Source organism: Mesoplodon densirostris, chromosome 17 (genome assembly GCF_025265405.1).
Source record: "Mesoplodon densirostris isolate mMesDen1 chromosome 17, mMesDen1 primary haplotype, whole genome shotgun sequence".
Lineage (NCBI taxonomy): Eukaryota > Metazoa > Chordata > Mammalia > Artiodactyla > Ziphiidae > Mesoplodon > Mesoplodon densirostris.
This window is the reverse complement of record NC_082677.1, coordinates 66,418,124-66,442,217: the sequence shown is the minus strand read 5'-3', so window position 1 is coordinate 66,442,217 and position 24,094 is coordinate 66,418,124. Positions and strand designations below refer to the sequence as shown.

At 41.7% G+C, this 24,094-nt stretch overlaps 1 protein-coding gene across 1 annotated transcript in view; it reads left to right on the top strand.

Annotated features, from left to right (window-relative positions):
- Positions 1–21,735, top strand: part of SLC15A1 (solute carrier family 15 member 1) — a 32,924-nt gene extending 11,189 nt beyond the window's left edge. Inside the window, exons 8-21 of the mRNA XM_060079781.1 lie at positions 245–331; positions 859–948; positions 2,323–2,367; positions 2,522–2,554; positions 2,636–2,724; positions 3,242–3,323; positions 5,122–5,241; positions 6,297–6,443; positions 7,463–7,512; positions 17,996–18,103; positions 18,226–18,331; positions 18,879–19,022; positions 20,504–20,611; positions 21,544–21,735. Of these exons, the coding sequence (XP_059935764.1) occupies positions 245–331; positions 859–948; positions 2,323–2,367; positions 2,522–2,554; positions 2,636–2,724; positions 3,242–3,323; positions 5,122–5,241; positions 6,297–6,443; positions 7,463–7,512; positions 17,996–18,103; positions 18,226–18,331; positions 18,879–19,022; positions 20,504–20,611; positions 21,544–21,735 (1,401 nt within the window). The remainder of the gene's footprint in view (positions 1–244; positions 332–858; positions 949–2,322; positions 2,368–2,521; positions 2,555–2,635; positions 2,725–3,241; positions 3,324–5,121; positions 5,242–6,296; positions 6,444–7,462; positions 7,513–17,995; positions 18,104–18,225; positions 18,332–18,878; positions 19,023–20,503; positions 20,612–21,543) is intronic.
- The last annotated feature ends 2,359 nt before the right edge of the window (positions 21,736–24,094 follow it).

The following is a 24,094-nucleotide window of genomic DNA, read 5'->3' as shown; positions in this document are numbered from 1 at the left end:
ATCCAGAGAGTGAAGTAGTAAGTAACAATGTGGTTTTGTTCACCCTGGCTCAAACGCTCTCAGTTAGGGAGAGGTTTGAAATAAATGCATGTTATGCCTTTAGCATCGTCATTACACTAACGTCTACAATTTCATATTTTGCTTCTCTCGTAAGTCTTCCATTAAAAGGAGTTTCATTGGAATGTGTTGCACTGATAAAGGAGTCAGTTCTATTTTGAAACTTGATTGTTCTTCCTTCCTTCAGTTTGCCATCAAAAATAGGGTCAGGCATCGGAGTAAGAGATTTCCCAAGAGGGAGCACTGGCTGGACTGGGCTCAGGAGAAATACGACGTAAGTGATGATTACTGCTACAACGGCCCCATTGATTGTAATGCGTATTATTAAATAGGCTACATGGACAGAATTATCAGTCGTATCTTCATAAACTTTATTAACATTTTAAATAAGACCCTGTGTGAGAATGCTTATTTATATTGAAAAGAACTTGAGAAACAATGGATATAATTTATCTGGAAACAATATTACCTCTTCATAGTTGTTCATGTGGAATAATCTGTCATTATGACCACATAACTTTAGTTTGAATATCGAAGAGTTAAGTGATGGTGGTGGGATTTACATTTAGTGAATTTACACTTAAATTTGAATAATTTGCCTCCTAAAGATGTTTTCACTCTTATTTTCAACACCTTAGGAATTTGGGGTTTTCTAAAGAAACCTGTGATAGGGTTCTTGGAGCAATTACTCACCTCCCAGCTTGTCTCTAGATGCAAATATGTCTACGCTGAAAATAGCATTGGCTGAGAGCTCTGGCACAGGTCATGTCTGATTTGTCCCCGCACTCACTCCAACTGCAGGAGCGGCTCATCTCTCAAATCAAGATGGTTACAAGAGTGATGTTCCTGTATATTCCTCTCCCCATGTTCTGGGCCTTGTTTGATCAGCAGGTAATATGCAACTGTTTCTGTACATCTTCATTAACAAAACATTCTTTGGGCATTACCGCAAGAAATTTACACACATGTGTGGTTTTATTGTGCAGGAAGGATTATTAAAAGGGTAAACCTTCTCTTGGAAAAAACTGAGTGTAGACATTAATCTCCTTATTTGTAAGTATGGAATTTAGACCAACATCTTAAGAGCAAGTTTTGCATGTTGGGCGGGAACTGGTTATTAGAATCAGGCTTGCACTAGAAATGCACTGAACACCTTTTATCTGTGTGACTTGCTGTAATCCTTTAACCCTTCTGAAAGGGTAATAACCCAGGACAAGGCTGTGAGGATCAAAAGAGAGAATGTATAGTAAGTAATCAGTGACTGGCTTATATTAAGAACTCAGCCGGTGGCATATTTCCTGACTTCCTATGATGTTCTCCTAGTAGAGATGGTAGATTATGTTGAAAAATTCACATATCCAGTTCTCATGGAATATATAACATATACTTGTACAGTCCTGCATCATCTTTTACTACAAAATAGGTTGAATATAACTAGGCTGCCCAGGTTTAAATCCATCACTCTCTTGATGGAATTACATTTTAGGACAACCTAGGCTGTCAACAATAGGCTCTTTTTTTTTTTTTTTACATTTGCCTTATATCAATCACCATTTTACTTCTTAAAATTTTAATGACAATGATACTCCCTTCTTGTTTTTGTTTGTTTGTTCGTTTTTGTTTTTTAACATAACAGTAGGCTCTTAACAGTAATAATGTTCCTGAAACTATGATCCCAGTGAACATAAAATATCCTCAGGGTGTGAAGATGCTTTCACCTTGCAGGTGATGTCAGCTTCCCAGCAAACCTCAGAAATGCATTTTTGTCTTTATGAAGGAGAGCTTATCTCAAAGTGGTCCTTTGTAGGCTCTGCGTGAGTGGTTGGAGTACAATTTATTGTTAACTGAACAGCAGAAATGCAAGTTGTTTCTTCTTTTTTTTTTTTTTTTTTGGCGGTACGCGGGCCTCTCACTGCTGTGGCCTCTCCCATTGCGGAGCACAGGCTCCAGATGCGCAGGCTTAGCGGCCATGGCTCACAGGCCCAGCCGCTCCGCGGCATGTGGGATCTTCCCAGACCGGGGCATGAACCCGCATCCCCTGCATCGGCAGGCGGACTCTCAACCACTGCACCTCCAGGGAAGCCCTTGTTTCTTCTTACCTACAATCACAGTGGAGCTGGGAGAGGAGCCTGATACTGAAAAACATCTTTAAACCCCATAGCAATTCAGACCTCATTCCCGATTTGGAAAAGACCCCGCACTGACTTATAAAATGTTTAAAACCCACATTCCCAAATGACGCAGGAAACTTAACTTGTTTTGAAGGGCTCCAGGTGGACACTGCAAGCAACAGCTATGAATGGGAAAATTGTAAGTCTGGGACCTGGAGCTATTTTACAGCCCTTGGACCCTATTCCTTTGCTTTAGCCCCTTTGCCCCCTTTTTGCTTCCCTCTCATAACGTCCCAGCCCCCCAACGGATCCTCTGTGCGAACTTATCAATGAGATTTCCCCCCTCCTTTTAGGGAGTTATTGAAATTCAGCCAGATCAGATGCAGGTAAGAGAAAAATTTTAAGTCGCTTTCAGAGCTCAAAACCACCACTGAGACAGTCAGAGCCCCTCTCCACTTCCTCTGCAGACCGTGAATGCCATCCTGATCGTTATCCTGGTCCCCATCATGGATGCCGTGGTGTATCCTCTGATCGCAAAATGTGGCTTCAGTTTCACGTAGGTGACCCTCAGCTTGGGGTTCGGACTCCATCTGTCCCAGGGCTTTGCAGATGGGCTGCGCTCCCTCAGCTCCCAGAGCCTCAGCAGAAAGAACGTCTGGCTTCTCTCCCATGACGCCACTATGTGAGGGAGTTTTCCAAGAAATATTTTTGAATCAGATGTCTATGTGCTGACATTTCTGAAAATTTGCCCTTGAAATGAAAGTGCTATTAATGGCACCCTGAAAAATCCTCTCATTAAGGCTCCCTTGTATGTGCAGATGATAGAAATAGTAACTGTGGTCTAAAGTAGTTTCTAGAATTTAAATGTCCAAATGCAAATGAGAAGCCGTAACATTTATCCTCCTTAGTCCTGGTCATGAATAAGAGACAGACGCTTGGAATCCACGTGTTTTGGGGGGGAGTTGGTTTTGTCTGGGGGAGGTGGGCGGGAGAGGAGCGCTTCCCTTGTGGGTTTACCATCAGCTTGCTCACCTATGGCTGGCTGAGAGCCATCCTTTTGCTTGTCCCGCCAGTCCCTTGAAGAGGATGACGGTTGGAATGATCCTGGCTTCCATGGCTTTTGTGGCAGCTGCAATTGTGCAGGTGGAAATCGAAGTGAGTTGCTTTCTGATTCTCCAGTGGCCTTTCTTGGTGGGTCTGGTGGAGCGTCCTTCTCCAGGACTTGAGAGGATGAGGGACGCCAGGGATTTGCTGATAAACTAAGTCCTGGGGCTGCGGACGATGCGCTGCAGGGCAAAACAGTCCCTTTCAGTCAGCCTGCCCTGTGGGTTCTTGTCACTGCAAAGGATGCAGCCAGGAGTAGGGCCGAAAGGGTGCACTCAATTAGGAGAAAACTTAGATGGCAGTTACATAGGGGCTTCCATTTATAATACAGTTTTCATAAGGGGAGGGAAGTTTGTGGAACTTGTTCTTTTGCTATTTAAACTCCTAAGAGATCTGGTTAAAAGAGGTTCGTCACTCACAAAGTCCTGCAAAAATGTGTCAATTGTAATGGGAAATTGTTCATGGGAAGATGCCTTTTGTATTCTAACATTCCTGATGATGGTTAGTTCCCAAGCTAATCCACACGTCTGCTGGACTCAAAATGGGACTGAACTAGATTCCTAATGCTGTTAGTCTGAGAGCAGGTCTCAGAAACAGGGTGTTAGGTAGTATGTAAGATGAGAGGTAAAATCTCTCTCTCTCTCTCTCTCTCTCTCTCTCTCTCATTCTCTCTGTCTCTCTCCCCCCCCACCCTTCCCTCCTTTTCCCACCCCTCCACCCCCATGTCTCTCTTTTTCTCGGTCTCTTTCTCTATTTCTATCTCTGTCTCTCTCCCTCCCTCCCTCCCTTCTCTCTCTTTTTTTAAATGTTTAAGTGTGGTAAAATATGTATAACATAAAATTTGCCATCTTAACCATTTCTCCGTGTACAGTTTGGTAGCACTAGGTACATCCATGTTGTTGTGACCTCAGTCTCTAGAGCACTTCTCATCTTGCAAAACTGAAACCTTGTACCCATTAAACAACAAGTCCTCATTCTACTTCCCCCCAGTCCCCCAGCCATGACCATTCTATTTCGTCTCGTTGAATTTGACTGTTCTCTGTACCTCATATAAGGGCAGTCATACAGTATTTGTCCTTTTGTGTCTGACTTATTTCACTGAGCACGGTGTCATCAAGGTTCATCCATGTTGTAGCACATGTCAGAATTTCCTTCCTTTTTCAGGCAGAATAATAGTCTTTCATATGGATATACCACATTTTGTTTGTCCATTTATCTGCGGATGGACATTTGGGTCATTCCACCTCTTGGCTGTGGTCAGTAATTCTGCCTTGAGCTTGGGTGTGCTCACTTTCTCTCGGACATCACTAGCTTTATGGGAAATGAATTGTGGGGCTAAAATAGACGTGGATTACTTCAGTGACACTGGGATTTGAGAGAAAAGGCAGAAACCCTGAGCAGGGTGAGAGGCAGGGGGCTCCCAAGCATTGTGAGGGGATATTTAGAGCACTATGTCCAGGACTGAGGTCTGAGCTTCTAGAGTTACGAGGGAGAGCAGACCTCAGGTGCTACAACAAGATCAACCTTCATTTAGGCGATGGTTACTCTGACCCCTCAGGTATTAGGCTTCATACCCTGGCACCCTTTGACCAGGTCTGACCTGGAGGTGGCTGGGTAGGACCGAGAGCAGCCTCTTGCCGACTGCTTCCATGTTCCATCCGAGCATCACTTTCTATGGGTGCCATGAAGTGCGGGATTGGAGGCCTCCTGGGCTTCGTGGTGGGTGTGTTGTGTGCCTCAGCCAGTCCACCTTCCTCGGCCAGGGGGAAAGTGACTCCAGTGCCATGGTTACGGTCATCTTCAGTACGCACTGAAGACCTCACTGCCAATTCTCTTTTATTTTGCTCAGAAAACTCTTCCCGTCTTCCCCAAAGGAAATGAAGTCCAAATTAAAGTATTGAATATAGGAAATGATACCATGAATATATCTTTTCCTGGAACGACAGTGACACTTAACCAGACGTATCAAGTAAGTAGAAGGAAATGCAACTTTCTTTTTCCTCTTCTGACCTGAGTTATTACAATAGGATTTGGAGAAGCCGGTCTTCTTGGTTCTTGTGTAAATCCAAAGATGAGCCCGGAAGTGAAATATCTTCATCTCTGATCTCATTTTGGCTTCACTCTGGACCAGTGTACTCTTTAATGTGTCTGTGAATCACCTGGAGAGCTTGTTAAAATGCAGATCTGTGACCAGTGGGTCTGAAATGCTGCATTTTTACAAGCTGTCGGGTGACAGTGCTGCTGCCGGTACGTGGAACCACACTTTAAATAGCAAGATTCTGGGTCAGCGGTTCTCCACCGGGGCTATCAAAATAGCCCCCACAGGGAACACTTGGAAATCTCTGGAGACATTTCTAATGGTCACAACTGGGAGTATGCTTTTGGCGTCTCCTATGTAGAAGCCAGAGATGCTGACATGCAGCCCCCTCAACAAAGAATTATCTGCCCCAAATGCCAACAGTGCTGAGACTGGAAAACCCTACTGTGAATGGATGGTCATTGGTCTCGATTAGAGCTTCTCAACCTTAAGTCTGGAGAGCTTTGACAATTCTGATGCCTGCAACCCAACTCCAGAAATTTTGATTTAACTGGTCACATTCCTGGTCAGCCACCACTGAGAACCACTCCCTTAGATCTTGCCAAACTAATAATCGTGAAGGAAGAAAGAATGTTTGACGCCCGATGCTTGGGAAAGCCCAGTATTGATTTTCACCCAGGCTGTTGCTTTTCCTCAATGCTGTTCCTTGCCCAATGGTAGAAATAATTTCCATAGCATTTATCTTCATAAAATGAAAGTAAAATGCTGGATGAAAATCATAATTCTTGTGGTAATGCTAAACAACTTCAGGATAGAGTCCACAGCGGTGGACTAGGGCGGGGGCTGAGACAAACCAATGCCAGCCCCCATCAAGGCATTTTTGGATGTGTATGCACATGACCTGGGAATGCCAAATCATATGCATGAGAGTGTTAGTGCTGAATAAGGCTCTGGTATTAACTGTGATTCCTTTCCCCCCATTATAGGCAAGTAAATTTATGACTTTCAGTGCAGACAAACTGACAAGTATAAACATTTCTTCTACTGGATCGCCACTCACTCCAGTAGATCCTGACTTTGAGCAGGGCCATCGCCATACCCTTCTAGTCTGGGCCCCAGACAATTACCAAGTGGTAAGTAGCTGGACACCTGCAGCTGACTCTTGACTGTACTATTGGAGACACAGCCTTTTAGTGGTGTGACTTTTTTTCCTCCCCATATTAGATAATACTCAATTCTTCCTTCTTCAAGGACACAGTCATTTGACTTGCAGTAAAGGTTTGATGGGATGGGTTAATAGTAATTTTACAAATCTTAAAAAGACCTTCTGGGCATGGAATGGTGTATGTGTACACAGGTCACACAGAGTACCTGTGTGCATTCTCAGAGACTTTTTGAGATAAAGTTTTAAATATATCTTTAATGGCATTCATTTAAAAAATTTGCACTGAGTAATTGGGAAATTAGAGCCGTCTCTTAAAAAATAGAGTGAGGGCCTCCCTGGTGGCGCAAGTGGTTGAGAGTCCGCCTGCCGATGCAGGGGATACGGGTTTGTGCCCCGGTCTGGGAGGATCCCATATGCCGCGGAGCGGCTGGGCCCGTGAGCCATGGCCGCTGAGCCTGCGCGTCCGGAGCCTGTGCTCCGCAACGGGAGAGGCCACAACAGTGAGAGGCCCGCATACCGCAAAAAAAAAAAAAAAAAAATAGAGTGAATACGTTAGGTAAAAGCAATAGAAACGCATAAAAATGATTTCATGACAAAATATAGGCATCTGGATATTCCATTCAGCATACAAAGCAGCTGTGATGGTGTAGTTGACCTAATGAAGGAGTTGTGGGTATTCTGTCAGGTGAATTTAGGTGAGCTTCTACAGAACTGCGATAGGGAATTAAGACTTCTTGGTAATGTGTTTAATTAGGGAACTGTTGAGTGACTTGCCCTAAATTCTTGTAGAGCAGTGTTCTGTGGAACCACTAGAAAGCAAGCATGAAAAGTTGTAGAGACTCATCTTAACTTCAGGTGAACCAGGGCTGAAGAATGGAGCCCAGCAAATGTAATCAAGGTGCCCTTAGCTCCTAGGATAAATGCCAATATCACTCTCCTTCTGAACTTATTCTGATGAGTTAGATTTGAAAATGTTTTCTTTCTCAGGTAAAGGATGGCCTTAACCAGAAGCCAGAAAATGGAAAAAATGGAATCAGGTATGTGTATTTCTTTAAAACTTAAGTTATATCAGCTTCTTACATAACTAATGTATACCCATAGTAAAATTCAACTATAACAAGGATATAAAATGAGAGTATGTGCTTTACTCCAAGAATGTAAGGCTGGTTCAATGGTTTTTTTTAAATTAATTAATTAATTTATTTATTAAATTTATTTTATTTATTTATTTTTGGCTGCACTGGGTGTTTGTTGCTGCACGGGCTTTCTCTAGTTGCGGCGAGCGGGGGCTACTCTTTGTTGCGGTACGCAGGCTTCTCATTGCGGTGACTTCTCTTGTTGCGGAGCACCAGCTCTAGGCACGCGGGCTTCAGTAGTTGTGGCACGTGGGCTCAGTAGTTGTGGCTCACAGGCTCTAGAGCCCAGGCTCAGTAGTTGTGGCTCACGGGCTTAGTTGCTCTACGGCATGTGGGATCTTCCTGGACCAGGGCTCGAACCTGTGTCCCCTGCATTGGCAAGTGGATTCTTAAACCATTACGCCACCAAGGAAGCCCTGGTTCAGTGTTTTTTAAATCATAAATAAAATCCATCATCTTAATAAACTAAAGAGGAAAATCCACATCATCATACGAATTGATGCAGAAAAAGCATTTGATGAAATTCAGCATCCATTCATTTAACAACTCTCAGCAAACTAGGAACTGAAGGGAACTTCCTTACTCTGAAAATGTACATCTAAAAAAATCCAAGCTAACGTTGTACTTAAAGGCAAAAGTCTAAATGCTCTCCCCCTAAGATCAGGAATCAGGTTAGACTGTCCACTCCACTCCTATTCACAATCCTTCTGGATGCTAGTGCCATGAGGCAAGAAAAATAAATAAAAGCATCTAGATTGGAAAGGAAGAAATAAAACTATCCCAACTCACGAAGGCAGGATTGCATAAACAAGTCCCAAGGACTCTACAGAAAAAGCCCATAGAATCAGTAAGTGAGTTTAGAAAGGTTACAGGATACAAGGCCAACAACAAAACAAACATATTTCTATATACTAGCAATAAATGATTGGAAACTGAAAATTTTAAACTATACCTTTTACCATAGCTCAAAAAAAGTGATGAAATACTAATTATAAATCTTATAAGACATATACAGGATTTGAGAGCTGAAACTACAAAACGCTGATGAAAAATCAATGGAGACCTAAATAAATGGAGAGATATGTTGGTTTCATTGATTAGAAAACTTAATATAGAAAAGATGTCAATCCTCCCCAAATTGATCTATAGGTTTAGTGCATTTCCTATCTCAATCGTAGCATTGGTTTTTTGGTTTATGATTTTTCCAGTTTTATTGAGGTATAATTGACAAAATCATATATATTTAAAGTATGCAACGTGATGATTTGATATATGTATACACTGTAAAATATTTACCACAATCAAGTTAATTAACCTATTCATCACCTCAAAGTTACCATTTTTATATTATGAGAATTTTAAGATCCAATCTCTTAGCAAATTTCAAGTATACAATATAGTATTAATTAGTCACCATGCTGTACTTTATTTAGGTCCTTAGAACTTATTCATCTTAAAACTGAAAGTTTATACCCTTTGACCAACATCTCCCCTCACCATTCCCTCCTTCCTTGGCAGCTACCACTTTATTCTCTGTTTCTATGTATTCAACTTTTTCTTTTTCGGTTCCCCATATAAGTGACACCATACAGTATTTGTCTTTCTCTGTCTAGCAGACTTCACTTAGCATAATTGGTCAGTGTAATGGTCCAGAAATAGGCCCACCCAAGTACAGTCAACTGACTTTTGACAAAAGTACAAAGACAATTCAATGGGCTAATAAGTTTAGTTTTTTTAAAAAATGGTGTTGAAACATTTGGACACATACGTAAAAAATGAATTTGTCCTAAACTTTACATTTTATACAAAATTATATAAAAAATCTTATACATCATGTAGGAAAATTAACTCAAAATTGATTACAGACCTACATGTAAAATGTACTATTAAATTTTTATAGGGAAACAAAATCTTTGTGACTTGAGTTCTTACATATGACACCAAAAGCATAATCCATAAAAGAAAAAAAATAAATTTTCTCAAAACTAAAAACAGGGCTTCCCTGGTGGCCCAGTGGTTGAGAGTCTGCCTGCCGATGCAGGGGACACGGGTTCATGCCCCAGTCCAGGAGGATCCCACATGCCACGGAGCGGCTGGGCCCGTGAGCCATGGCCGCTGAGCCTGCATGTCCGGAGCCTGTGCTCCGCAACAGGAGAGGCCACAACAGTGAGAGGCCTGCGTACCGCAAAAAAAACAAAAAACAAAAAAACTAAAAACATCTGTTCTATGAATCTCACTGTTAAGAGAATGAAAAGGTAAGCTACAAACAGGGAGAAAATATTTACAAATCACATACATATCTGACAAAGAATTTGTACCCAGAACATATAAAGTACTCTCAAAACTCAATAATAAAATAATCCAGTTAAAAAATAGAGCAGAGGGGGCTTCCCTGGTGGCGCAGTGGTTGGGAGTCCGCCTGCCGATGCAGGGGACACGGGTTCGTGCCCCGGTCCGGGAGGATCCCACGTGCCGCGGAGCGGCTGGGCCCGTGAGCCGTGGCCGCTGAGCCTGCGCGTCCGGAGCCTGTGCTCCGCAATGGGAGAGGCTGCAACAGTGAGAGGCCCACGTACCAGAAAAAAATAAAACAAAACAAAACAAAAAATAGAGCAGAAGATTTTAACAGACATTTCACCAAAGAAGATACACAAATAAGCACATGAAAAAATGTTCAACATCATTGGTTATTGAGGAAATATAAATTAAAAGCACAGTGAGTTTTCATGACACACCTGTTGGATGGCTATAATAATTTTTTAAACTGACAATATCAAGTGCTGGTGAGGATACAGAGCAACTAGACCTCCCATGCATTGAAATGGAAGTGCAAAATGGTACAGCCATTCTGAAAAACAGTTTGGCAATTTCTTATAAAATTAAAGGTACACTTACCATATGAGCCAGCCATCTCACTCCTAGATATTTATCCTAGAGAAATGCAAATTTATGCTCACATAAAACCTATACTCAAATGTTTATAGAAGCTCTGTTTATAATCACCAAAGATTGGAAGTCACCCAGATATCCTTCAGTGGGTGATGGGTAAACAGACATCAGATTTTATTGCATCCATACAATGGAATATTACTCAAGAAAAAAAAGGAACGAACTACTGATTCATACAACAATATAAAAGAAATTGAAGTGCATTATGCCATCAAAGAAGCCAATCTCAAAAAGTTATACATACTGTGTAATTCCGTTTATATGACATTCTGGAAGTGGCAAAAAAACCCTAAGAATAAAGAACAGATTAGTGGTTGACATGGGTAGGAGTGGAGGAAAGGTTTAACTACATGGTAGCATGAGGGAGATTTGGGGGCAATGGAACTGGTCTGTATCCTGATTGTGATGATGTTTATATAAATCTAGACATGTGTTAAAACTCATAGAACTATATAGCAAAAAAGCCAGTTTACTATAAATACACTTTTTTAATAAGAATAAATTGGGGAAAAATGAGAGTAGGTCTCCTATTTGCCTTAACCCTTACTGCAATTCCCATTTCTTTGTGGCTACAACCGAATTTCTGATTTTAGCTTTTACTAGCTACCACTAGAACACATTAATAGAGAAATAAGTATGTTATTACGGTGGTATCTACTAATTTAATGGTATAAAGAAATTAATGTACTCTTCATCTCTCTTTACTGCCCATGTTTCACATTGTTATTACTTAACATTTATTTTTCCGTGTATTTCATGTGCTAGGTGGAGTCTAAAAAATAGATCAATACACAGGATTTACAATTTGACTGTATAAATATTAGTCGTAGTGTAATAAGAGTGATCAGTCTGAAAGAGAAGAGAATGTAACTTTATAAACTTGAAAATGTATCCTCAAAGGGAAATGTTCTGAATGTCAAGATTCATTGACATTCCATGAATTGTTCGGTGGTACTGCATCCTGATTGCCTTAATTTAACCAAGGCTTTCTCGCATAGCTTTTGTTTTTGTCCTGTAGCTTACTTGACCTCTCATTGACAAAAGCATAAGCCTTTATCCCCAAGGTGAGCGGATCCAGGGCTCCGTGTCTCTGGAAACCTTCAGCATGCTCTTTGATCCCACTGGAACCTTTGCTCTGTAATCTTGTGATGCCACTATCCTCATAGAATTTTTGTCGTATGCCCAGGTTTCTGCCTTTCTTTCTTGGATCTCATGTCATCTTTCTGAGATACCTTTCTTGTTTTGCTGTGGGATATGCTCAGTTATCTTGTCAAGAGAAGCTGTGAGGTAAATTGCAAGCCCTTGTGTGCCTGAAAATGCCTTTTCCTATTCGTACACTTCATCATAAGGTTGGATGCTATTTTCTCCCAGAACCTTGGAGGTTTTTTTTCTACTGGCATCTAGTACCTAGTTGTGCAGACAAAAAAAAAACAACAAAAAGCGTCTGCCAGTCTTTGTAGTTAATTTCATTTTCTTCTCTCCTCGCTTTTGTTAGCTCCTTTCTCCTTGGTGTTCTCACATTTCTCTGCAGTGAAAGTAAGTCTGGATGTGATTTTATTCATAAATCTTGCCTGCACTAGGCCCTTTGAATTTTCGGTTCCTTCCCTCGTTTTCTTTGTTCCCTTCTGCATTCGTTTGCTAGGGCTGCCATAACAAAGTACCACAGTCTGGGAGGCTTAAACAAAAAGAAAATGACTTCCTCACCGTTCTGGAGGCTGGACGTCTGAGGTCAAGGTGTCGGCAGGGCTGGTTTCCTCTGAGGCCTCTCTCCTTGGCTTGTAGATGCCGTCTTCTCCCTTCGTCTTCACATGGTCATCCCTCTGTGTGTGCTTGTGTCTTAATCTCCTCTTCTTATAAGGACACCAGTCATCTGGGATTAAGGCCCACCCGAATGACCTCATTTTACCTCTTTAAAGACCTTGTCTCCAAATACAGTCCCATTCCAAGATATTGGGGGGTTAGGACTTCCACATATGAACTGGGAAGTGGGGAACACAGTTCAGCCCCTAATACCTTTTCTATCTTCTGGATTGTTGTTCTCTCCCTCACCCACGCACATCCGCAACAACTGCCTTAGCAGACCTGGGAGGAAGTACACTAATCATGGTCACCTGGCCCTTTCCTGACCTTTGTATTTGATTCTGAGCTGGCAGCACCTCTGGGATTTCCTTTGTGCCTCAGGGTATTGTTTTGTGCCTCAGAATCCATTGCTTTGATTTTGTCAAAAACGTCTCCTAACCTTAGAAACTTTGACAATTTAGATTGTGGTATCCTTTCTTGTTCTGGTGCTGTTAAAGCTTCGTTCTTCTCCTCCTCTTCCTCTCCTCCCCCTCTTCCTTCCCTTCCCCTTTCCCCCCTTCCTCACTCCTCTCCCTCTCCCTCTCCTCCTTCATTGTCTTTGATGAGATCTTAGAAAGGAAGAAGGATACATGAGGTCGCCAACACTTAACTCCACCAGTCCATCCACGTGGTAAAAGATAAACCAGAAACTTTTTTCTTTTTATTGGCAACAACAAATTCTTAATGGATCAAAGGTTTTATTATTTATTATTTCAGTAATGCCCAGGAGACACATTAAAATAAAAAGGGAAGGGGCTTCCCTGGTGGCGCAGTGGTTGAGAGTCCTCCTGCCGGTGCAGGGGACACAGGTACGTGCCCCGGTCCAGGAAGATCCCACATGCCGCGGAGCAGCTGGGCCCGTGAGCCATGGCCACTGAGCCTGCGCGTCCAGAGCCTGTGCTCCGCAATGGGAGAGGCCACAACAGTGAGAGGCCCGCGTACCGCAAAAAAAAAAAAAAGGGAAGTTCTGAAAAACTAGCGTCAGAGACAAACTGATAATTAGAACAACTTCAAAAATTTCAGGAAGTCAGACTTCTGAGTAATATATGAAATAAAGGAATAGTATATAGAACCTTAAGCAAAATGGAATCCTCTTAATTATGTGGTATCAGGAAACTGCAGGACTTAATAGACTACATTCTTTTAAATAAATGGCAATACTTCAGTCAAAAAGTGGTCAAGAATTTGATACTGATCTTTCTCATGAATTTTTTTAACACTACATATTGCTACATATATGTATCTATAAACAATATGTTTTTGACATGTTTTTAAACTTAAAATGTCATTGTCCTGTGTATATGTCATTCTGCAATCATATTATAAAATATATTACGTTAGAAATATTATTTTAATATTCAGTCATATTCATATCTGTGTCCCTTATCCATTCACTTAAACCATTGTATAATATTCCATTGCATGGATATACCACAATTTTTTTGTCCATTCCTCTGTACAGGAAATTTAGGTTATTTTCGCTTTTCCAAACAATGTCACAGTCCACATTCACATATGTTTCTTTGTCCACATGTGGGAAGTTTCTCGAGGGCAGTGATCTTTAAACCTTTTATCACATTCAATAAAAATATTTTGAGCATGTACCCACAATGTATGAATATGGTATCCTTTATAAATTATAAATGTATATAAACTACTGTACCAAATTAATATGTTCATCATAAGTTATACAAAAAAGAAATACAAAAAGGATGAAAAAAGTTTTAAAAAACAATATTTTACAAATATTTTTATTCAGTAGTGGTACAGAAATCATTCATGTAGATAATGTGATTATATGCTTCATTGGTTGCTAAAAATCTCAATTTAAGATTTACTGTCAGTTCAGTTTATTTCAGTCCTGGTTTTGATGACTGCCATACTGAAAAAAGATGCTTTAAGGAGGGAGTGTAGCTGGGACATGATTGGCCATAAGTAGATTCAGAAAGATATCTTCATTTTAAAAATTGTGGAGTTTTCCAAAAATGGTACTGGAAATCCACATACAAAAGACTGACGTTGAACACCCCCCTCACTGATCCCATATATAAAAATTAACTCGATGGATCATAGACCTAAATATAGCTAAAGCAATACAATTTCTAGAAGAAAAATAGGAATGAATCTTTGTGACCTTGGATTAGGCAGTGGTTTCTTATATATGAAACTAAAAGCAGAAACAACAACAACAAAAATAGTAATAGGCTTCATCAAAATTGAAAACATTTGTGCTACAAATGATGCCATCAAGAAAGTGAAAGACAACCCACAGGATGAGAGAAAATATTTGCAAATCATATATAAGAGACTTATATTCCAAATGTATAAAAATTATTACTACTCAATAATAAAGGGACAGGTAACCCAATTTTTTTAATGGGCAAAGTATTTGAATAGACATTTATCCAAAAAAAAATACTATTGGCCAAAAAGTCCATGAAAAGATGCTCAGCATCATCATTCATTAGGGAAATGTGAATCAAAACAAGAAGATACCACTTCACATTCACCAGGCTCTAATAAATAAATTTAAAAAAAAAACAGGTAATAAAACATGTTGGTGAGGAGGCAGATAAATTGGAATCCTTGTACACATCTGGTGCAAATGTAAACTGATGCAACCACTTTGAAAAACTGTTTCTCAGAATGTTAAACATAGAGTTATCATATGACCCAGCAATTTTTCACCCAGGTATACAACCCACAAGAAATGGAAATATATGTCCACTCGAAAACTTGTAGATGAATGTTCATAGCAGCATTATTCACAATAGACAAAATGTAGAAACAATTCAAATGCCCATCAACTGATAAACAAAATGTGGTCTATCCATACAGTGGAATATTATTCAGCCATGAAAAGAGATGGAGTACTGCTATATGCTGTCACATGAATACCCCTTAAAAACACTATGCTAAGTGAAAGAAGCCAGGCACAAAGACCTCCTGCTGTATGATTACATTTATATGAAACAGCAGGCAAATCCACAGAGACAGAAAGGAGATTAATGGTTGCCAAGGACTGTGGGGAGGGGGCATGGAGAGAGACTACTCGCGGGTATTGAGTTTCTTTTTGGAGTGATGAGAACTGGACTCTTGTGATGGTTGCACAACCATGTGGCTATAGGGAAATCACTGAATTGCACACTTTAAAGGGGTGAATTTTGCAGTATGTGAACTATAGCTCATGAAGCCTTTTTTTAAAAAATTTTTATTGAAGAGGAACAAATATCTCTGTCCTCTCGTTATTCTTTAAGGAACTGGTCCCATCTTGTTTTCTCAGCTGGTTCCCACTCTCCATCCCTCCTCCCATGATCACTTTGTAGCTTAGATCCTGGTGCTCCTAAGACGTCAAGCCAGCGTGAAGCCTAGTGGACCCTAGGATTTGCCTGATCAGAGCTCTCAGAGCACAATTGATCTGGAACCTCTGCTTTCCATGCCTTTCGAAGCACTCAGAATGTGTTTGCTGTTAATCCTCTCCTATTTTCTGTGTGTATATGAAAACACATCTGGTATGTGTGATGTTGCTTTTTTTTTCTTTTTTTCAGATTATTTCCATTCTTATTGGTATCTTGTACCAGCCCTGAGACATATGTCAGGCGGGCAGTAGTACTCAAGGCTTAGGATAGGATTTATTCAGTCTTCTACCTTATAATATATAAAGCCAGGCCCCAGGCCCAAGGGTCTACTTCCTAATTTCATACTGTTTCCACTGTCTCTCTTTTGAATGGTTCATCTTAATCTTTTATCAAAGTGGCATTTATAGTTCGGAGCAACATTCACTCTATTAGGCTCCTGTTGACCTACATCAGGTTCAGTTTTCTATTTTAATCACCTGTTAAATGACACCAAGTCAAATGTTTCATTCATAAAAATGTTCTCTCAGTCCCTGGAATTTGACCAATATTACTTATTGCCACAAAGTAGATGAAACTTGGCCACTGTTGACAAAAAAATTAATCAATAGTCCATCTAAAGGAGAAGTAGAGAATTTTATTCGAGCAGATCTAAAAGATTATAACCCGGGAGACAGACTTTCAAAAAACTCTGAGGACTGTTCCACTTGTTAGAAGTCAAAGGTACTTCAAGTATACAAAGGTACCTCAAGGGAATTCTCTGGTGGTCCAGTGGTTAGGACTCCACGCTTTCACTGCCGAGGGCCTGGGTTCAATCCCTGGTTAGGGAACTAAGATCCCACAAGCTGCCTGGCGTGGCCAAAAAAAAAAAAAAAAAACCACAAAGGTACTTCAAAATATACATTTTTGAGACAAAAGATTGTACATCAAAATGAACCACACTTTTACATAAGGTTCACCAAAAACACATAGTCTAAGTCTGCACATACAAAGCAAGCAGTAGGTCGCCACGACCCCTTACAGAATTAGGAAAGAATGTTATCTTCCAAGAAGTTACACTGCTGACGTCAGAAGAAAGGAAAAAAAATTGATCTTTACGGTGGAGCCAGCATTCCCACCTTTGGGGAGGTCAAGTTAATGTATAATGCACACTGCATATTAGGGAGTGCTCAATACAGGGCAGGGAATGATATGCTTACATATTCTTGTCCTGCCTTAAAACGTAAATTTTATTCCATCACCATGTATTTTAGGGATGCAGAAGGTAAATTGTTCTTTATGGTACCTAAGTGTATACTGTTATTACTTCTCGTTCTCTGAATTGGATGATCTTCTGTATGCCTTCAAATCACCTATCTGGTAGGAAAGGTCCGCTGCTCTTATTTGGGGTAGCCCCCTTCTCCCTGGGGCAGTACAAGAGTATCAGAGTCTTCTCTAGCCTGGAACACTTGAGGAAGGGATCTCTAATCATCTGTCCACCCGGTCACCACCTATATGGTCCTTTGGAGGCAAACAACTCAAACGGTCCCATTGAAGCTTGGACACAGGGAATGTTTCAGAGACTGGAAACCTTGGGACCCAGCACCCAGTCCTACTGGGTGTTCCATTCCCAGCCGTATTCCCGTGGGTGCTGATCACTGTTACTCCACGACCTGCAGACACAGGTCTCTGCCATCTGAAGGGAATTCCTCCAAACTGTCTCTGATTGCTGGGCTGGCCCACGTCTTCCTGTCCACTCCTTGGAGCCCCTCCCTGCCTGAAGCTGCTCTTTAAAGTAAAGGAAATAAACGGGCTTCCCTGACGCTGTAAAAGAAGCCCCAGTTGGAGGCTGTCTTTTAGGTACTTGGCAACTACTGCTTTTGGTCCTTCATCGCTTTGGCTGTCAAGCTTCTGAAATAAGAAGCACAAAGACGTGGCTGCCTTCCGGAGGGGGAGGAGATGCAGCTATTTCAATCTGTACTTAATATCCCAAAATACCACTGAGATAGTTCCTAGTCACAGAGTACTTAGAACAGTTCCCGGCATTTACCTGAGTTAAATAAATTATTTTAGGTGTGTTCTCATGAGGTGAGCAAAGGCAAACCTAGAGTAAGTTACTTTCTGTCTTTATACTCTAGACATCTTCTGCAGACATCTTAAATTCCTTCCAAAAGGGAAGAGAGCCCAACTTCAGATGCACATACTGTGACCTGGAGCAAATCATTCCATAGTCCACTCACAAGACAGATGGTTTTCTGTTTCAGATTTGTAAATACTCTTGCTGAGAGCTTCAATGTCACAGTGGATGGGGAAGTTTATGAAAACGTCACCAGTCACAATGCCAGCGAATATCATTTTTTCTCTTCTGGCAAGTAAGTACCTACAATGGACACTTTGCTCCCAAGTTCAAGGGTTTCAAGTCTTTTTCTTTGAATAATACATTGAAACTTTCAATACCAAGAGCATTAATTTATATTAATCTTTCTTTTCATAGAAAGACCTTCACAATAAACTCATCAGAGATTGCACAACAGTGTAAAAAGTTGGAAACATCCTACCTTGAATTTGGTAGTGCGTATACCTATGTAATCACAAGGGAGGTTAGTAACTCATTGCACTGAATCAGAAGTTCCACTCAAAGTTTATTGATATGAGTCCTTGAAAACAGGACATAGTAATGATTTAACAGAGTGATACTAGGATCTGTATTTTAAACGAATTTAGAATTAATTCAGTTCACCACTAATTCTGTGGTTTATCATTGCCTTAAGTTCACCTTTAGAATAAAATTAAACAGACTGACCTCTAAACGTTCACATTGACCAGTGTCCTCATAGACTGTCAACATGGACCTTGGAAGCTTTTCGTTCAAAGAGCTGGCAATGTTTTCAACAAACCTGACTTCCAATCTGCTCTCTTATTTAAGAAGAAAAAGCTAGTGAACATATTTTCAAATCCTACCAAGGCCATCCCATCCCAAGGATAAAATGCAGTGTTGCATATTTACATTTAAAATGTGTACTTTCTGGATAGATCCTATGGTATAACCCTGAAGGTCCAAATTCAGTTTGCCTCTCTGAGCAATTTTTATTCTGGAAGCAGTCTCGATTTTCATTTCTTCTTCTTGCTTTTGCCTTACTGGTTTAGGGTGACAGCTGCCCCAAACTGACGATATTTGAAGATATTTCCCCGAACACAATCAGCATGGCCCTGCAAATCCCCCAGTACTTCCTCCTCACCTGCGGCGAGGTGGTTTTCTCCGTCACGGGATTGGAGTTCTCATATTCTCAGGTTTCCTGTCTATTGTTCTGTACACCCCTCTCCTACAACCCTGCCTTCAAATAATGCTGCTGGGACTTAATTAAAAGCTAGGGTAGCCATGTATTTACAGTGTAAAAGAAAATTCTAGAAAGCATTACGGTAGGTTCTACCAAACAAGGTTTTAGAAATTACCAAGTCTTATTTACTGAATAAGAATATTACTGTTTAGGGAATTCCCTGGCGGTCCAGTGGTTAGGACTCCATGCTTTCACTGCCGAGAGCACAGGTTCAATCCCTGGTCAGGGAACTAAGATCCCACAAGCCACACGGCGTGGCCAAAAAAAAAAGAATATTACTATTTAGCATCATGAGTGTCCATATATAGGTATCTGAATTTCCAGTCACATGCTAGAGATTTAGGGTCCTCTGTAGGAAAAACTGTATTAGCAACCGTTACCAGGGTCGTGATGGTCAGTGGATCCCACGTTCTGAAACAACCCTGTTCATAACAGGCTCATGCATAGGTCTGTGTCCTCATTATTTTTAAGGTTCACTTGAGGTCTCTTTGTAGCTCCCAGTAAACACACTGATTAAGGCCTAGCTTTTATTTTTATTTTTATTTCATTTATTTATTTATTTATTTATTTTTTGCGGTACGTGGGCCTCTCACTGCTGTGGCCTCTCCCGTTGCGGAGCACAGGCTCCGGACGCACAGGCTCAGCAGCCACGGCTCACAGGCCCAGCCGCTCCGCGGCATGTGGGATCTTCCCGGACCGGGGCACGAACCCGCGTCCCCTGCGTCGGCAGGTGGACTCTCAACCACTGTGCCACCAGGGAAGCCCAAGGCCTAGCTTTTAAAAGTTAAAAAATAGTATTGCTTTTGTGAATATTAGACTAATGAGGCACATGTTGCTGATACCTAAATTAGAGCTTAGGTTCTGAACTATCTTATCAAAATACAGTTATGGTCGTCCTAACCCCAGCATGCCTAATACCTTCAAGTTTTGCAGTAAAGATTGTAAATATGAGCTGGGTAATCCCTTTCTGCAGTGACCTCAGAGTCTCGTTAAGGAGATGACTATAACACAGGTGACAAGAGTTCTAAGAGAAGTTTTGGTGATCTAGCGGGGAAGCTCCCCAAAGAGCAAGATGACAGCGCAGAGAGCAGCCTCCGTTTGGGGGGAAGGAGAGGTCGGACTGCATGGCTTTGTCTGAAAATTCTTCTGTAGAAGCAGAATCGGTTCATCTGTAGATTCGTCCATTTCATCAGGATGACAGCTTTGCAAGCATGTGGAGAGTGAAAAACAAAGGATTCTTGTATGTTCATACCACAGGAGCATTTGGGATGTCTTGTTATCCAAGTGATAATCCTTTTTACATTTAAACCAGCCTGACTCTTAATGTGCATTCTGGGGGTAGACGGCCTAATTAAGGGAGTCTGTGAGTTCGCTGTGTTCTCCCGCTCTGCGGTTGACATCTACATCGGGACTCACTCTGTTTCGTTTCCTCAGGCTCCTTCCAACATGAAATCCGTGCTTCAAGCAGGGTGGCTGTTGACAGTGGCAATTGGCAACTTCATCGTCCTTATCGTAGCAGGAGCAGGCCAGTTCAGTGAACAGGTACTGATGCAGACAGAGATCGCGCGTACCTCTGTCTTCTCGCCTGTTAATCATCATCGCGACGACCCTCCCTAGCTGTCCGTATATACACGTGGTCGTCTTGGCTAATGGCTGAGTAAAACTGCCAGACCAGCCAGACAGGGCAGATACAAAAAGGTCTTACAGCCAAGTGTGTGCTGATTCTTCTTATTTCTACTTGGAAAATAACCAGATGTAACCAGATGGGGTTAACATACCTACACACTCATATGGTTTACTATCAAAGGAAACATCCTTCCTGGCTTCAGTGAATGCAGCTCAATGGCCCCAAAGCAGGCGTGTTATCCAGAAAGTTCCATAATACCTAAAGTTAAAGCCATTCTAAAGGTTGTCGTAATTTTTCCCATTAAAATAAAATGAGGGCTTTTCAGGTTCTGGAACTCTCCTTCAGCACTCAGAATCTCTGCCTCATAAGGGAGCTGTCCCTTTACCCCATCAGACTCATTACTTCCCCCACCAGGTCCCATCAGAGCTTGTGCTAATCCTTCATGCTCAAGACCTCCACGTTTTGCCAAAAGATAACATGGGGGTCTTACCTTAGAACATTTCAGCACATTCTTTTTCCCTCAGGAGTACTCTGCCTGGTGTGCTCTTGGTCCCCATCCTTCCAGGGGCCAGCTATTTGTCTTAAGACTTGGGTTTTTCAGAAATTTTGTCTCATCTTCTTAAAGTCCTGGGTGTCTGCACTCCAGAGCTGTTCGAAGAATGTTACTGTTACATTGGGCATTCAAGAAAAGCTGGCCATTCTGCATCTGTGGCAGTAGCTACCAGTTTCCCCTAACAACTTCATTTCCAACACCTTCGATCTGGATGTCTCAAGAAAAAATACCCGCGATATATACATTCCCATAACCTGTATTGTTTTTGTTTTCTTCCTTGCTCCAACTTCAAAGTGGGCCGAGTATGTTCTGTTTGCGGCGTTGCTTCTGGTCGTCAGCGTAATATTTGCCATCATGGCCCGATTCTATACGTACATCAATCCAGCAGAGATTGAAGCGCAGTTTGATGCGGATGAAAAGAAAGAGTACCTGGAAAATAGCAACCCATATCCCAAGTTGGATTCTGTCTCACAGACACAGATGTGAATATCAAGAAGCAAGTGGAGGACGGATTGGGCCCAGGATGTGCCCAGGTGTCTGTCCCCTGGGGGCAGGACACTCTGCTGTGTGGCCGCTGATGGGGAAGACTTCAGAACTGTGAAACAAACCAAGAAAGCCGTTTTCTAAGCAGCCAGCAACGAACCTAACACTCTAAAAGAAGTCCTTCTGTTTGTTTGTTTTGCAGAGAAGTCTTATTTAAAGCATACACACACACATGCACATACTTTTACAACACTGCGTCCATACCCTGCATTTAACTCCTTTCCTAAGACACAAAGTTATTTTGGACTAACTTAAATTTTTGAAATGGTGGCAAAGTTCCATATTGTTTGCCTTCGAACACTCTATGGAAATGATGTTAAATGAGGCAAAAAGTGAGTGTTTAGGCTTTAGAATGGTACACAATGGGGACCGGCTAGTAGGAACTGGCAACTTTACCTTCTGCTTTTAGTTCTGTTTTTCCAGCCCCTACGTCTTTTTAAATTATGTATAACTCAAAAAACTACTCAGATAAAGGCAAGTCATGATTTTTAGAGTTTCAATGGTATGAAATAAATTCTCATTCTGAAGAGTAAGTGTCTGTGTATTTGAAGGCAGAGTAAGAAATCCTTAACACGTCCTTCCTGATTATAAACGCTGCGCCCGCTCCTTAAGATTTCATCAGAAGGTGATAAAAGCATGAGCAGAGCAAGACCCACAAACAGTAAGTTCCAGGAACATGAAATATCAGAGTTCGTTTCCTACTTTTCTCAGGGTTATCTGTGGCTACACTTCTCTTTTATTACTAGGAGCTTCCTGTGTGCATATTTTTGTACCATCTCCAAATGTTTCTCTCAATACTCGTGAGCATTTTTCTACTTGAATAAAAATCGTTCCCAAATATTATAAACACTTCCTGCCTAATTCATCCTATAGATATTTATCATATAACCATTCCCAGGTATCAGACTCAGAACGAGTCTGCTTTGGCATTCTTGTTAAAACGAGCAACAGTTCTTAGACGTGTGCACAGTTCTGAATGTGGAAACTGGTTCCTGGGTTAGGAGCTTGGATCTCTAAGATGCTTCAGGCACAAGCTTGTCATTGCAGTGTGGAGACGGAATGAAACAGAGGGACAAAGTCTAGAGTGAGAAACGCAAATGTAAATGATCAAAGCTTGCTGAGGACCTTTTCTACCCTTTGGATCAAGTCCTCATTCCTTAACTGAGAAGGCTGTTTCTTCTGTGGATATGTCACCTTTCTCTCTGCTCTCTCTGATCCACCAGCTGCTTCTAGTTCCTGGAATGCAGTGGGTTCTCACTTCTAGTCAAAGGCAAAAGAAAAATCAGGCCTTGAGACACTTAATTTTCTACCCACCCCTCGCCCACGCGCGCCTCCTGGCAAAATCCTCTTCGTCTTCAGGATCCAGGCCACTTCCTCCAACGGTTTTCCTGTTCCCCAGTTTCGTCACCAAATTAAGTTGCATGGTCCCTGTTTGAGCCCTAGCCCAGCTGGGTTCAAGTAGGCAAATAACAAAACTGAAGCTGAGATGGACATAGCACAAGCTTTATTCATGGGCCAAGGAATGGAGAAACGGGAGGTAAGTTCACAGATCAACTTCTCACCCACCTGGTGAGAGGGATTTAATTTTAGAGTAAAGACGAAGGGAGGAGGACTGAGGCTAATGATGGGGAGGCATATGCGTTAGTCTACTGGGGGAGGGGCAGCACTTCCTCCGAGGGAGGGGAGTGCCACCGCTTTTATCCTTTTTTGGTCCTTGGTGTCCGGTCATGGCCGTTGGTAGGTGTGTGTCGCTTAATATGCTAATGTAGTAAAATCAGTGTATAATGAGACTCAGGGTCTGTTGGAGGTCAGATTCGAGTCGGGCCACCATCTTGGTCCCAGCTGGTTCCATCTGGGCTTGGTTTTTTAATTAATTATTTATGGCTGCGTTGGGCTTCTGTTTTTTAAATTAATTAATTAATTTATGGCTGCGTTGGGTCTTCATTGCGTTGCGCGGACTTCTCATCGCGGTGGCTTCTCTTGTTGCGGAGCACAGGCTCTAGGTGTGCGGGCTTCAGTAGTTGTGGCACGCCGGCTCAGTAGTTGTGGCTTGCGAGCTCTAGAGTGCGGGCTCAGTAGTTGTGGCTTATGGGCTTAGTTGCTCCGCAGCATGTGGGACCTTCCCGAACCAGGGCTCAAACCCGTGTCCCCTGCATTGGCAGGCGGATTCTTAACCACTGCGCCACCAGAGAAGTCCCCATCTGGGTTTTTTTGTTTGTAGCTTCCTTTCTTATCTCTGGACCCTTTAACTTCAAGATTTATGTTCACTCCTGCTAAAGGTAGGGGTTGGCAGGTTTTGAGC